This window comes from Podarcis pityusensis, assembly GCF_964106645.2.
Source record: "Podarcis pityusensis genome assembly, chromosome: 1".
NCBI classification, from domain to species: domain Eukaryota; kingdom Metazoa; phylum Chordata; class Lepidosauria; order Squamata; family Lacertidae; genus Podarcis; species Podarcis pityusensis.
Genome location: NC_138028.1, coordinates 40,785,434 through 40,801,304, shown reverse-complemented (window position 1 = coordinate 40,801,304; position 15,871 = coordinate 40,785,434). Strand labels below are relative to the sequence as shown.

Sequence of the window (15,871 nt, the reverse complement as noted above, 5' to 3'; positions counted from 1 at the left end):
GTTTCAGTTCAACTCACGGTATTTAAGATTAACCACAGTTTAGGATTAGGATGCTATGCTAAACTGCAATTAATCTAAAACAGACATATAAGATTCTAATGTCATCCACTGTTATCCACACTAGATAAGGGAAGGGGAGGGGGGAGAATCATGAGTCCTAAGCCATGGCTTGAATTTCAGCCAGTAGATTTACATTGAATTTAACAACAAGTATGCGAAATTCATCTGCTGGTGATGTGGTTCTAAAGTGGCCCTAATGGTGAGCGTAGTGAATTAGTGCTTTTCTTTGTTTTTCTTTAGGTGTTTAATGAAATGACAGAACTGCTATCATCTTGTAGGAACTATGATAATTATCGACGTGCTTACAACGAGTGCAGCAACTTTAAGATCCCTATCCTTGGAGTACATCTAAAAGACTTGATCTCCCTTTATGAGGCCATGCCAGATTACTTGGAAGACAAAAAAGTTAATATACATAAATTGTATTCTTTGTATAATCATGTCAATGAACTGATACAGCTGCAAGAGATAGGCCCTCCCCTGGAAGCTAACAAGGATCTTGTTCATCTCCTCACAGTAAGTCTCCGTCTTTACAGATCGTATTTTAAATGTCTTTTACTTTCCCCCATCCTGTGGAATTATTTAAATGTCAGAAAGCTTGGACTGTTAAACCAGGCCGAGCAATTTTAAGGTAGGCAGGGTATTTGTTCCCTGTAGGTCTTTGCACATGTTGTTGTTGCTGGCATCTGTCTGTCTCAGGATACAATGGCGGAATGCGCTTTTGGGGGTGAAGTCATACTCTTGGAAGGTTGCAGCGCCTGCGGTGGCTGTAGAGACAGATATGGGAGAGATGTTTTGCTGCATCTGGGTGCAACAAAATGCGTCCAGGTGTGCTGCTGCAGATGCACCATGGTATTTCTTCTCCCTGTGCCATTCTCCCAGTGGTCATTTCTCCTCTGGATACATGACCTGACTGTCTGTCTCCAGCCACTGCGGTCATCTGCAAGGGACTGCTTACATGGCAAGGTTAATGTTGCTAGCCTTCGTGTCACAGATGCAGACATCTTTGTAATGCCCAGTTGGTCTGGTGCCTGAAGATGGCTCCTTGGAGATTCTGCCACCTTCCCTTCTGTGGACATGACAAAGCTAGCGTAGACATCACTGAGACAGGAGTGTGAACGTGCTGAGAATGTTGGCTTGGGAGAGCACATCTTTGAGACCCTGTCCTGTCGTATGATACCCGAAAGTTTCCTGACAGTGCATTGTAGGTCTTTGCTCAGCAGTACAGTGACATATCAATAGGCAGATAGGCCTTGTGATTTTTGGAAAACCACTAAGTGTGTACCTACTTGCTTTCCTGAGGGCTGGTGAGTCCACTTCCATGAGATCATTCACTAACATAATGCTGCTAATTTATGGTGCTTCATTATGGCCTTTTCAGATACTGTACTGTCATGGTTCAGTTGTGATGCGAAACTACATCACTTATCTAGGGTGTCCTACAGCTATAAGAAGTTCTAGAATAGATGCACAGTTGCCTTCTTAGATTGCCAGATTCCATGTAACTTTCCATGACAGTGGCCTACTTCTGAGAGTGGAGGGTGAATGGTAGGTGTCTCATGGGTACATACCACACACTGCAGCTCACCTGTGTGGGAGTGAATATATCAGCATGGTCTCATGGAGCTCTAAACTCATGGAAACCTTTTTGGGGAGTATCTACTCTGCAACACTAAGATTAGAATTGGCTCTAAGAACTGAAGCTGTAAGATGCTTCACCCCACATGCCACTGCTATCACAAGTTGTTCTCTCATGGACTTTGGTCCACAAAACATTTGCTTCCCATTACATTTTAGCAAAATAACTTGACACATCCAAAAAGGACAGATCTGTGATCTTTCACAATATAAGTGTAAAGGCACCTTAAGTGAAAGCTGCCAACTTGAAGTATAAAAATTACTTCTGTATTGTTGGAAATGGGATTTTAAATTCCATTGTTGATCCTCTTTCTTTTAAAAGGTACTCCTAAATACTTTCTGTTAAAAAAAATCAAAATCAAAACAATAGTTTTTTTAAAACAACAACAACAACAACAACCACAACACAACACAACACAACACAACACAACACAACACAACACCATAAGCTTATACCATTTCAGTATGCATTATAAAATGCTTCAGTTACACTTCTTTTAAAAAGACAAGCTCTTGCCAGAGAAGCTGCAGCAACTTAGAGTGTAAACTGTTTCTGTGTTTGTTTTCAGCTGTCCCTTGATCTTTACTACACGGAAGATGAAATCTATGAACTTTCATATGCACGAGAGCCAAAAAGTCACCGGGCTGCAGTAAGAATCTTAGCAATTCAGTTATAGTTTCCGTGCATTAAACCTGCATGTTGGTACTTAACAGTGCTATTTTTACTAGATTAGTTTGGGTTTATATCCTGCTTTTCTGCGAAGAAATTGTGCTTTGAATTACTTGGAGCCACTTAAGATGAAGCAATAGATTTTCAGCTCTGTAATATTTCAATGAATAAAGCCATAGCAAACCACTCAGTAACCTATTCCATTTATACATTTCAGTAAGCACAAGATCCTTAATTCAAATGAGCAAAATAACAATATTTGTTGCCCAGATGCATCAAAATCATTTTGGAGCACATTATATCAGAAAATTTTAAAGAAGTTCAGCACTAGCAAGAAAAAAAATGGAATATTTACTGTTTTGAAAATCTAACCTAGCAACCAGTATACTAGAACAGAGATGAATACCAAAAGGCCACAATTTAGCTGGATGGTAGAACCCTCAAACCAGTATTTCACCACAAGCCAGGCAGGAGGTCAAAAGGGAGCCAAACCAAGCCCTCTCAAAGCCAGGGATAGTGACAAGAGCATATATTGTGACTATCATTCCCCAGGACACCTCAAGCCTAATCTGGCCTCCCACTACAGGCTTGACAAAAGGCCAGAAAACCATCTGGGGAGAGGAGGGAAGAGAAGAGAAGAAGAGAGGGCCTGGCTACTGTCCAATTCCCTTTTGAGTTGCTCTCTTTGGAGTCAGTCCAGTAGCTGCTGAAGCAACCCAGTATCTCAGTTCTTCATGATTGGGACTTCCAAACTCAGGGCACTGATGGGCTTTTGGCTCAGCTCTGCTCTGCTGTCACCCCATGAGTGATTAACGGACTGGAGGAGGCTCCAGATGACAGCCACCTTCCTTCAAACCTGCCGCCTGCAGGTGCACTGCAGGTTCCAACGCTGCTGTATTGCAATGCACACCAGGATATAGCTAAGCAATGGAACTTGAGACTCTTAACCTCAGGGCTGTGGGTTCAAGCCCCACATGGGGCAAAAGATTCCTGCATCACAAGGGGGTTGGACTAGATGACCCTCGTCGTCCCTTCCAACTCTACAATTCTGTTGTATGTGACAGCATCTGAATGTGAATATTTCAAATGTAGAGAAAGTGCAACTTGCCAACTATAATTTGGTATCTTCCATCCTTGTGAGAATGATATAATCAGAGTGAGGTTAATAGCATATAGACTGTGGAATTCTCTCCCCTCAGAGGTGCACATGGCCTCTGTGCTACGGAGGTTTTCAGAACCCACCTTTCTGAACCAATTTGTCTTAAAAAAATATTTTTCTAGAGAGTTACGTAACCAAGTATAGCTCACATTACTCTCTGTTATTTGTTTTAATTGACCTCTTAAGAACTGTTACTGCCTTTGCAGGTTTCGATTATTTTTATATCAGTCATTGTGCTTTTATGATTGTGAACTGCCTTGGGTGAGCTCTGCTCCGAAAGGTGGGATTATAAATAAATACAACTAGGATGCACCAAGTTAGTTGTGTCTCACTGGTTTACTTACATTTTCAATATACATGCAATGCTTAATTATTATTTTTTTGTAAGGATATTTTAAAACATCTAGGAATAACTGCTCTTAACAGATGGATTTATTTTTCTTTCAATAACATGGAAATGAAGTTTGAATGTAGATGTATATAATTCTTATTTTAGCCTTTGACGCCTTCTAAACCGCCAGTAGTAGCAGACTGGGCCTCTGGTGTAGCCCCAAAACCTGACCCAAAGATCATTAGCAAACACGTTCAGAGAATGGTAGATGTAAGTATGCGAATTGTTTATCATGCTTGTTTTATATTAACATCTTGCAAGCCTGATTTGGCTCATGGTACATTCACCATGGGAGTACCGTATTTTTTGCTCTATAACACGCACCCGACCATAACACGCACATAGTTTTTAGAGGAGGAAAACAAGAAAAAAAAAATATTCTAAACGAAACAGTGGATGTATGATTTTTGTGGTTCATGCTGTGGCCACAGACATGTGATCTGACGGTGAGTTTGGGGTAGCCTAATGCAAAAATCCTGAGGATCCATGTGGATCCATGCTTTGTAACCACATTTTTGCACCACTGCGGCCCCAGGCAACAGTGGGTGCGTGATTTATTTGGTGCAAGCTGTAGCCATGGACATGCTATGTGATCTGATGGTGAATTTGGGGTGACCCAGTGCAAAAATCCTGAGGATCCATGTGGATCCATGCTTTGTAACCACGTTCTAAGTGGGGAAGGAAGGAAAAGCACTCAAGGGACAAGGAGCACCCGTGGGTGTGTGGAGAAGGATGCTGTTAATAATGCAGAAGAGGGGTATAAGAGGAGAAGGCTCCTCTCCTCTTCCACTTTGCTCCTTTAAAGCTAGCAGGCTCAGCTTCTCTCCCTCCTCCCCGGCTCGCTGAAAAACTTTGCTGCTATTCAGTGAGCTGAGTGGGGAGGAGAGAGGGACAGAGAGCCTTCTTGCTTTAAAGGAGCCAACCTCTCCTCTCCTGCTTTGCTCCTTTAAAGCAAGCAGGCTTTCTGTCCCTCTCTCCTCCCCACTCAGCGGCTCTTCTCCCGCTTTGCTGTTTCAAAGCAAGCCACGGAGGAGGGAAGGAAGGGGAACCATGGATCCTCTGCTCACGACTGCAGCAGATCCCCCCGCCATCTGTAGGCATTCGCTCCATAACACGCACAGACATTTCCCCTTACTTTCTAGGAGGAAAAAAGTGAGTGTTATAGAGCAAAAAATACGGTAAATATCCCTGTTGCAAGTTTCCCACTCATTTCAGATTTCCCATTCTCCTTGAAGCATTAAGTGGGACCATCATGCAGTAGGTTTCTATGCTCTCAGCTTCTAAAAGCATGGAGCAAAAAGAGTGAAACATGCTTTCTGATGGTGTCCTCAGTTCATACTGTGAGTGCTGTAGATGTAAACAGCTGGAGGTGGGAAACACAACATGGGGCTGCTGATCTCAGTGGTGACCATAATGTGTAGCCCAGGTATAAGAATCTCAGTACTGTCACTTATGCTTTAGAGAGATAACCTAGATTTCTCTCTAGATATAGGACCCCCCACTGCAGCATATAACTTGCAATTTACTGTGCCCAAGGAGGGGAGAAAACTGTGGGAAATGTAAGAGAATTTACGAGATGTTCAAAGAGTGAAGGAGGAGAATGAGAGAAAAGCAGATAGGTAGCCATACCGTGTGCTTTGTCAAGTTGTGTAAGCTAAATGAAGTATTAGAGTAAGGTGTGTACTTGACAAAGCTGCCATATGTATGCAGCATATGTACTTATGTGCAGAGAACATAGTCAGAGCAGCTTGCAGAAGTATCTTACTCCAATATACCTAAATGCTAGTCAAGAATCTGCTTCATAAAACACTGCACAGGTTTTCCTATGAGAGGAACTGAGACTGCATGTACATAGATATGCCCACAGGCTGTTGCCATAGTTGCATTATACAATGCCTGTACTAAAGTGCATTTAATTTTGAAATTAAATTACCATAGAACATTGTAGTATTTGTTCGTATAATTTTAACTTGTAGCAAGTGCTTTAAAAAACCAAACTGAAGTGATTTTTAGTTGGTTCCATTTAATTTACCCCCTTTTGTTCTGTTCAGTCTGTTTTCAAAAATTACGACCATGATCTGGATGGGTACATTTCTCAGGAAGAATTTGAGAAGATTGCAGCAAGCTTTCCTTTCTCATTTTGTGTAATGGACAAGGACAGGTGTGTACATCCAAACAACATTTATGCTTTTGCTCTTCCATTTTTTAATTGCCATAATAGGTTAACTTGCACCCACGTGCTTCCCACTCAGATGAATGGACTGAAGAATTGTGGGTAGCTGGGCTGCATTCTGGAATTGGGTGGGGAGGCATGTCTCAAGACCACTAGCTTGAGCTTCCCTCCAATTGGTAGATCGCCCATTTGTGCGATTATTTTCAGAACAACAGTTACAAGTCAGGAACCTGCTTACCTTCAAAGAGTTAATGTTGGAACAAAGTTCTTCTTTTATGTTTAGGGGAGGAGTCCCCTGTTGTGCAATTTCCATATTCCTCAAGGACTGTTCATTGTCCCAAATTGCATTAGAAATTGTAAAGAGCAATTTGAAGGTTCAGTGTTAGGAAGTATTCCCTGGGCTTCTCCTTTGTTTCGATAATTGTGCAGCATGTTCAGAATCAATTGTGAAGCCTGCTCCTTAAGCTGTTTTTGTTGAATGTTAAATGAGTTGCTGCAGAACTCATGACCTGCTTGACAGGATCATGTGGGGTGTATGTGTGTGCGTGCGTGTAATATATTTCTAGATGTTCATTGCTGTGAAAATGAATTAATGCATTTACCTTAGTCTCTAATTTACCAGAGGGTTGGCAGTGTGTGTAGGTGGAGTGAAACAGAGCGGGAGACACTGTTAACTCCTTGTGATTTTAGCAGTATTAAACCTCAAATGACCCTCTTCCTTCTGTGTATGTGTATGTTTTTACAGGGAAGGTCTGATTAGCAGGGATGAAATCACAGCTTACTTCATGAGGGCCAGCTCAATCTATTCTAAACTAGGCCTTGGCTTCGCCCACAACTTCCAAGAGACCACTTACCTGAAGCCTACGTTCTGTGACAACTGTGCTGGATTTGTAAGCTTGGGTTTAGGGGGTATTTTAAAAAGTAAATAATGCTACATGCTGCGTGCAGCAAACTGTTATCCACAAATATTTTATTACAGCATCAGCTCTAGTTTGCTGTTAGCATGGCTAAATTAACTTTGCCCCTTTAGCTTTTAATAGTATAATTGCTATTAGCTGCCAGAATGAGGAGGAACCATAGCTTTTCTTTTATTTTTATTTTTTATTTTAAGATTTTCTACCCTCCCAACACTGTAAGATCCCATGGCGGGTTACAACAATAGAATCTACAATTATAAAAACAAATAAAACCATCACAATTATAAAACACATTAAGCAGTTCCAAATGGAACAGAATACTATAAATTCAGCAAAAGTGGTGGGTAAAACATGCTGGTAATTTTCTTAGACAATTAAGAATCCAAGGGAGTCTAGATTGTGATTGTGGTTTAGATTTTGATAGTTTTGGAGCTCCGTGGATGATAGCAACACTTATCTCTTGTATAGGATTTTCTAGTGCTTTTTAATATTTTTTTAAGAAAAGAAGGCTCAGGTACCATGAAGTTGTCACAGTAAGTGCTACACTTTTAACATTTTTTTAAAAGTTGCGGGTACTGCTTACCTTTGAGTACCCCCAGTAAAAAAGCACTTGGTTTTTCTATTTGGAGATTTAGTCTGTTCTTAATGGGGCAGAGCACTGATTTTTGAAAAGGAGAAGCAGAAAGCCTCAGAACACATATGCGGGTGGGTCATTTTGATTGGATGACTTTGCAGAATTGGAGTAGTGAATTGAGGTTGAGGAAAGGTATGAGTCTACTGTCTTAAGTTCACTGTAGTGTGATAATATGTCTTTGCTTGAATTTTCAGCTCTGGGGAGTTATTAAACAAGGATATAGATGCAAAGGTAACACATTCTGCTTTTGTTAATGATTTTAAAGGGCTTATAAATGACACCAGTTCTGTGGTTCTACACTAAGAGTGCCTTACCATATCCATGACCCCATTTTGTGTTGTGAAACTTTTTCCTTTGAGAAATAGACCTAAGAATAAGCTGAGAGACAAAGTCTCAATCTGTAGGAAGTTGAGAGGGTCTAGCACGAACCACCTAGAAACACTCAAAGTCACCCCCAGTGTCTCCCCACCCCCTGGCTACTTCCAGCTCTCAGATCCTGCATCCTTCTAGAAAACAACTTAGATAATTTAAGGAATCATTCCCTCCTACCCTCACACATTTTGGACATTAAATGGTAGGCGATTGTATTGCTTGGATACTAAGCAGCAGCAGAATGTAACACAGCCATGTGATCTGAATTAAATATTGCATTAATAAATATGAAAGTGGCACAAGAAGTAACTCATAGTAAAGGAAAGTACTCCATCCTTGCTTATTACAACTATGGCTGCAATCCTAATCACACTTAGTAGGGAGTAAGCAACATTGGACACAGTAGAGTCAATCATGCATCGACTTGTGCTGTAAGTTGGGTTTTTTTTTTAGCATTTTGTGAGGTTTCTACAGAGGAAAGAACTTTGGCTTCATGGGGTGGGAAATGAAATATTAGTGTGAGAAAAGACACCCCTCCACCTGCTTAGTTTTTGTTTCAAGCCAATGACCTTTCCTTGTTTGTATTTGTTTGCAGATTGTGGAATGAACTGCCACAAGCAATGCAAAGATCTGGTAGTATTTGAATGCAAGAGAAGAGCCAAAGTCCCAGCAGTAGACAACAGCCCTGCTTCAGCCCTTGCATCTAGTCTTTGTCCCATGGGGCTCAAAGAGCACATGCATGGTGAGAAAGTTTCTTATGAAGAATTCATGAGTGAAGAAATTGGGTTAGCCCAACTTCATTCCACTCCTACACCATTTCCACCTATAGCAGCCTTTCTTAAACCTGGGGTCCCTGGGTGTTGTTGGACTTCAGATCTCATCATATCAGACTACTGGTCCTGCTAGCTAGGGATTATGGGAGTTAGAATCCTAGTTGTAAACAACGTTGCGTGCCTTTCTTTAAAAAGTGGAATAGCAAGATATACATGTTTTCAATAAATTTTCAGTAATCCTCACAAAAGCCCTATATTATTATCTCCACATTATGGATCATGTAGATGTTTTGTTTCTTCACTTCACCAATGCAGCCAGGAGTGATATTAATTAAGTAAGTGGGCAACAATGGATAGAAAGAGAAGTCTGGGAAGAATGATATGTACCGTATTTTTCGCTCTATAGGACGCACTTTTTCCCCTCCAAAAATTAAGGGGAAATGTGTGTGCGTCCTGTGGAGCGAATGCAGGCTCCTTGGCTTCAGCAATAGCAATGCGAAGCCTCCAAAGCGCAGAGGGAGCGCTCCGTCCACGCTCCGGAGGCTTCGTGTTGCTTTTGCTGAAGCCTTCGGAGTACAGTGCGAGTTCCCGCTGCGCTCCGCGGGCTTCAGGTTCCTTTCGCTGAAGCCAGGAGAGTCTTGCTCTTCCTTTTGCTGAACCGGGAGAGCAAGACTCTCCTGGCTTCAGCAGAGAGGGAGAGCTGTGCAGCGCCCCTTCAGCCAAGCGGGAGGAGAAATGGAAGGGGCTCCGTTTCTCCTGCCGCTTCGCTGGAGGGGCACTGAGCAGAGAGGGGGAACATTTTTTTTTCTTGTTCTCCCCCTCTAAAACAAGGTGTGTCCTATGGTCCAGTGTGTCCTATAGAGCAAAAAATACGGTAGTTATATCAGCAAAGCATTTCACCTACTTTGATAATTAAGTTTAAAGGATAGCATGCAACTCATTTTAACCACTGCCCTGCTTTCATCTCCCATATTTATATATTTGTGTGTTTTCCCATCCCCTCGTTTTCCCATCCCCTACAGGTCTGGAGGAGGGAGGATTTCCATTTCCTAACGGAGAAGTTGTGGAGCACAGTGAAGGGAGCAAAGACAGAACTATTATGCTTATGGGGGTGTCGGCTCAAAAGATCTCAGTGAGGCTAAAGCCATCTGTGTTACACAAGAGTACGCAAACTGACTTAGTGGTGGCACATAGTGATGGGCTACCCAAGCAACAGAGAGAGCCAGGAACGCTACCTGAAAACACTCTTCTGCAGCCTACTCCGCTGTCGCCGTGTCCAAGCCCGGTTCTTAGTCGTAAAAAGGCGTATGTGAAATGGGAAAACAAGGACTGCAGTCAAAAAGCAAAGCAGGAGCCCTGTGCTCTAAAACCCACATACCAGGAATTAGAGCAGGTACCGCAAACAGTTTCTAAGAATCACATGTAATAAATAACACAGTGTGCAGTATTACCACTATGACAAATGGGAACCAGTTTGAGAAAGTCAGAATAGACTGGGAAGACCCAGGTTCAATTTTGTTCAGTTGGTAGGTAACATCCCTGATATATCTACTGCTAAATGTCAAATAGTTATAAGGGATGTGATACGTTTAAGGGAAGTAGCTGTCGGCTGCCTAATGAGTGTCATTGGGGTGGAAGCCTGATAACAAAGCAATCCCACCTTGTAATCTCATTGACTGGGCTGGGGAGAGAATGGCAGAGCTACCATCAAATCCATTCCTCTGCCATTTTCTTGTAGTCAGGTTGGGATGGAGCGACATTTTCCTTCTCCCTTCGCATTGCCTACAATGCATAAGGCAAAAAAATCTATATATTAGACAGATGTGTTCTCTTAGAGTCTTGATTAAATGTTGTCTTTTGCACGCGAGAGCATGTCTCGTTTTCTTGAGAGATGCAGTAGCAGTAATTGCTCCTCTCTTATGCAGACAGCTGTTTATTTTTCACTCCATTTACTGTTCAAGCCGTTATGATTTGAATAATAGTTAAGTGAACCTGGAGAATAAGATGCTAGTCAAGCAAGTGTTTCTGCTAAGGAGGACTGTAGATACCGAAACTGTTCTTTAAAGTATATTCTGCTCGGATGACACCAACCTGTGTTTTTTGCTTAGGAGAGAAACATCCTTACAACAGAGAATGAAGCTTTAAAGCTACGGCTTAAACAGGCACATAAGAAAATCGAATTCCTCAGCATTCGAAGAAACCACATACTGGACAGCAGGGAACATGGAGACTGCTTGTAGCCAGGTGGACAGTAAAGGCAATGGGACCTTTGAGGGCGATGCATTCAAACGTATGCAGAGCGGCAGGTTTTTAAACAGAGGTATTCCTGTTCAGTCTTCCCTGTCCTGCCTGATATTAGTACTTGTGGGCATATGCATGCCTTGTCAACAGGTTTCAAACAGTTTGCCCTTTGTTTGGCGGAAATGACGGCATTTGGAATTATGGCAAGAATTACTCTTGCTGCCTTCATAACAAGGGGTGGAATTCAGTGTAGCTCTCAGTATGCATGGCGAACAAGGTTAACACAAACAACGGTCCTGAAATCTGCTCATGGACCACCGGCACACCCTCCCCCAAAACAAATCTGCTCCAGAATATCTCACAAGCATTTGGAGCACATTTTGAGGGCATGAGGTGGCGGGGATGGAGTGGGGGGGCTGACTGCAGGCAGCAGGAAAGGAAGAGGGGGAGCTTTATTATGTGCGCAGGCGCCTGTTATGCGAATGATACTGCAGTGCTGGATACACCCCCTACCTCTACAGCCAACCTTACTGCCCTTGGAGGGTTGGCATAATTAAGATTAATAATTCAAAACTGTAGCCCTGCACAATCAATACATATTCGTTAGACCTGTGGACAAATAGCATTAGAGATGCTAAAAGCTGCTTAGTGTTGTCTTGCGAAAATCACTTTAGATTTCCATCTTATCATGATTCCAGAACTGACACATAAATGATGCACTGTAAAATATGGTATCAGACACTTGTGACCCTTTCTGTAGCTTGTGTTAATATTTATTCACAACTTCTGGTTAAATCTCTGGCTTCAAATTGAGTCTATAATTTATTTTTTACAAGAATGACATTATGATGTGCCCAGCAATGGTGGTGTTTGTACTTTGTGTTCCACTGTGTATGCTTACTCCTTTTGGAGTAATTTCATGGTTAAATAACTTTTTTTGTACTTTTACTTACAAAGCCTAGAGTAAGAGGCTTGTAAGATTATTTATGTGAGCAGCTTCTGTAATGTAAATTTGTGAGTTGAAGGAACTAGCACCTGTTCTTATTGTTAGCTGAGCTGATAAAGTAACTACACTTTACAAACTGTAAATATATATGTAATATTTAAAATTGACCAAGCATGATTTTCTAAAACCTATGTGAACTGTGTTGATTCTTAGAAGCTATACACTAAACAAGAACAATCTAGGGAACATAGAAATGAAAAGCTAAACTGACACATCTGGCAAGTTTGCTTTTTCCTTTGCAAACATTTGCCCTCCTTCAGCAGTCTTCTCACAGGCAACAGTTTTCTTTCTGGGCAAACCTACAAAGTATCCAGTCAAAACTAGTATTAGACTAGTTGGTCTACTCGTAACACACACATTTCCCTTCCTCCTTGTCATCTGAGCACTGATGGCAGTGGTTTCCACAGTTGCAATGAAGTGTTCTCTGGGGTAGACCTTGTTTTCTGGCACAAAACATGGAGAAGACACCCCCTAAACCCTATGGGACAGTAGGATTTCACCTTAAACTAACTTTCTGTAAGAATCTTTGAATGTTTATGGAGTGGTTAACTGAGCCATAGGACTTGGATTCCATTTTGTCTCACACATTGTTTTAACATCTGCATGGCAATGGTGTGAGGTTTTGCATGACAGTGTCATTAGTAGGCAGGTGGTACCTGATTATAGCTTACCTTCTCAAATCCCAGTGAGGCAGTCAAAATTCTTAATGGGTGCTTAGAGTGAGTTATGAGATTGAGGAAGGTTGATAATCAGTTTGTTTAAGACAAGCATGTTAATTATTAGTAAATATGGTAGTAGATAGGAGAGCCTGCCCTGGGTAAGATGCTGCTTGGAAATGCTACCTGGGCCCACGTGAGCAGTGATGAGTAGGAGTGCATTTTTCAAGTTATACATGGGGCACTAGTTGTACCCTTTCCCAGGAAACAAAGACCTTGCCCTCAACATGCATGTATTGGTAAACCTAGATTTGATTAGCATAATGGGAAAATCCCATTCCACTGTGTGGAAAGCTCAGTTTGTCCTGAGTGCAGCAGACCAAGCTATTAATAAGAAATAGTAAGAAGAAACAAATTACATCGGCCCTAAAAGAGCTACATTTGGACTGGTATGCTAATTAATTTGTGGGCAGATTTCAGAGAACTGGAACTGACTTTTAAAAGCCTAAATGACTTCTTATCTGAAGGAAGCCCTTCACATCCAGTATGATCCAATGAGGCTCTCTCTGCTAAGAATGCCACAACTATCTGAGGTATAAACAGGGTGTGACTTAGACGACAGTCTTTTCAGTGGCAACTCTTGCCAGCTGTTACTATTTTGAAGAGCATCTGTTAAAGTTGCCTTTCTGAGTTGGGCTGAAATTTAACCTCTGTGAACGATTGGTTTTTATGATTCTGCACTGCTTTGTCATTCAGTATTTTTATATTGACTCAGGATATTTGGCTAGACCAGAGTACATAAAATAAATGAAGGTCCTAATTCTGGGGACAGTTGCACAACAATGAGCCTTGTGGAACTCACTGGGATTTATCTTGGGGTGAACTCCCATATGCTTAGGCTGTAGTTTTATCCTCTCAAGCAGCTGCATGCATTGTTTGTGGCAAGGCTTTGGTGCCACAAGCACAGTTCTGTTAACAAGTACGGTTTTGTCAAGGAAACATAGGTATGGGTCATCTCCAGTGCAAGCAAGTGCATGTATTACTGCTCTAGCACACGCATGGCAGCCATTTCGAACTTTTTGAAAGACAGTATCTTGACATTCAGCTGTCCATGAGTGGTACTGACCTAGCTCATCGTCTTTCCCTCAGCATTCTTTGTGCCAAATACACATGCCAAAGCAACGCAAACTTGGCACCTTGTTAGGCCTGTTGTCTTATATTTATGCCAGTCACCTCACATTTACTGTTGTTCAAACAAGATGAAAATAGTAAAATAAAAAAAGTATTAGAAATACGTTGTAACACCAATTGTGTGTTATTTTTCTTTAAATAAATTGCTTTCATTGACCGTGATATATGTGAAACTATGACAATCAAAGAAACTGATCTATAAAATGTACAGGCTATAAAGGTTGGCTAAAGTGCAATTTTTTGTTTGATATTTATTAAAATTAAGTTACACAGTAATTTTTTGTGCTCTGTTCTTGAACTATCTGTGGTAGCCTTGGGTCTGGCAAGAGCCTCCAGAGACTTTCAGTTCTTAGCTGATCAGCCAGATGCAATTCCCATAATTATTTTTGGCATAAGGTGCTGAGATTTTCATCCTGCCTCTCTCAGTTCCATGCAGAGAATGTTTCTTAATGCAGGTGCACCCCACGTGGTGACAGCTGGTATTTACCATAAGCAGACATGAAGGATTGAGAATTAACTGCATCCATCAAATTAGAAACATGTTAGTTCTTACATGTTGCCAGAGAATAACTAACAGCGGTCTGTACGTGGATCACATTTGTAAGAGAACCAAGCTTCAGGTGAATTATGATAATCTCTTGATCTGCCTTTTTAACTTTTGCTTTCTCCCGGTAATCTACTTCAAACTCCTGATTATGCATCACATGGGCAAAATGGATAAAAAGTCTTTCTTCTTTTCTCATAACGCTGGAAACTGGAGCCATCTAATGAAGCTGAATGTTGGAAGGTTCAGAGAAGACAAAAGAAAGCACCTTCACACAGTGCATAGGCAAATGAGTGAATTTGCTGCCACAAGTTGTAGTGATGGCCGCCAATTTGTATAGCTTTAAAAGAGGAATCACTGCAGATGGTGACAGCAGCCACAAAATTAAAAGACGCTTGCTTCTTGGGAGAAAAGCAACGACAAACCTAGACAGCATCTTAAAAAGCAGAGACATCACCTTGCCAACAAAGGTCCGTATAGTAAAAGCTATGGTTTCCCCAGTAGTGATGTATGGAAGTGAGAGCTGGACCATAAAGAAGGCTGATCGCCGAAGAATTGATGCTTTTGAATTATGGTGCTGGAGGAGACTCTTCATGGACTGTCCCATGGACTGCAAGAAGATCAAACCTATCCGTTCTTAAGGAAATCAGCCCTGAGTGCTCACTGGAAGGACAGATCGTGAAGCTGAGGCTCCAATACTTTGGCCACCTCATGAGAAGACTCCCTGGGAAAGACCCTGATGTTGGGAAAGATGGAGGGCACAAGGTGAAGGGGACGACAGAGGACGAGATGGTTGGACAGTGTTCTCGAAGCTACAAACATGAGTTTGACCAAACTGTGGGAGGCAGTGGAAGACAGAAGTGCCTGGCGTGCTCTGGTCCATGGGGTCACGAAGAGTCGGACACAACTAAACGACTAAACAACAACAAGAGAGGAATAAACTAATTCATGGGGGATAAGGATGTCAGTGGCTATGTTCTGCCTCCAAATATCAGTTGCTGAGACTCACAAATGCTTATGAGATTCTTATAGGCCTCTAGCTTTTGGCATGATCCAGAAAGGCTCTTTTATTCTTACCAGATGAGGCATCTTTTTCAGCCCGAGGGGCCACATCTTCTAGGGCTCAATGCAAAAATTGACCATGGCCACTCTACATTTGCACATTCTGCATGCAAAGCTGATGTTCTACCACTGAGCTATGACTGTCCCTTCCTGGAGAACTAGGGGGGTGTGTGTGTTTGTGTGCGTGCATGCAATTGCCAGCTGTGAAGGGAGACATGGGAAAACACTGCTTATGATGCAATGTTCCAGAAAAGCTTACATAAAGATTGAAGAAAAATAGAAGTTGCCCTGATCTACCACATTATGTTATTTAATTTCAAGCACCATTGCCACTGCCAATCCCCATACTGCTGGTTCCTGATCACAGGCCTGTCCCTCTTGCAT

At 41.8% G+C, this 15,871-nt stretch overlaps 1 protein-coding gene across 2 annotated transcripts in view; it reads left to right on the top strand.

The window, feature by feature from the left end:
* RASGRP1 (RAS guanyl releasing protein 1) overlaps positions 1 to 14,157 on the top strand; it is a 47,249-nt gene extending 33,092 nt beyond the window's left edge. The window contains exons 9-18 of one of the 2 annotated variants that reach the window (XR_013978842.1): positions 301 to 576; positions 2,268 to 2,348; positions 4,024 to 4,128; positions 5,970 to 6,079; positions 6,837 to 6,981; positions 7,837 to 7,873; positions 8,610 to 8,756; positions 9,810 to 10,180; positions 10,896 to 12,828; positions 13,086 to 14,157. Coding sequence is in view for 1 of the 2 variants with exons in the window: in XM_080977970.1 (XP_080834096.1) it covers positions 301 to 576; positions 2,268 to 2,348; positions 4,024 to 4,128; positions 5,970 to 6,079; positions 6,837 to 6,981; positions 7,837 to 7,873; positions 8,610 to 8,756; positions 9,810 to 10,180; positions 10,896 to 11,027 (1,404 nt within the window). In the remaining variant the exon portion in view is untranslated. Of the gene's footprint in view, positions 1 to 300; positions 577 to 2,267; positions 2,349 to 4,023; positions 4,129 to 5,969; positions 6,080 to 6,836; positions 6,982 to 7,836; positions 7,874 to 8,609; positions 8,757 to 9,809; positions 10,181 to 10,895 lie in introns of both variants that reach the window. The other variant, XM_080977970.1, reaches the window with a different exon arrangement.
* Positions 14,158 to 15,871: the final 1,714 nt, after the last annotated feature.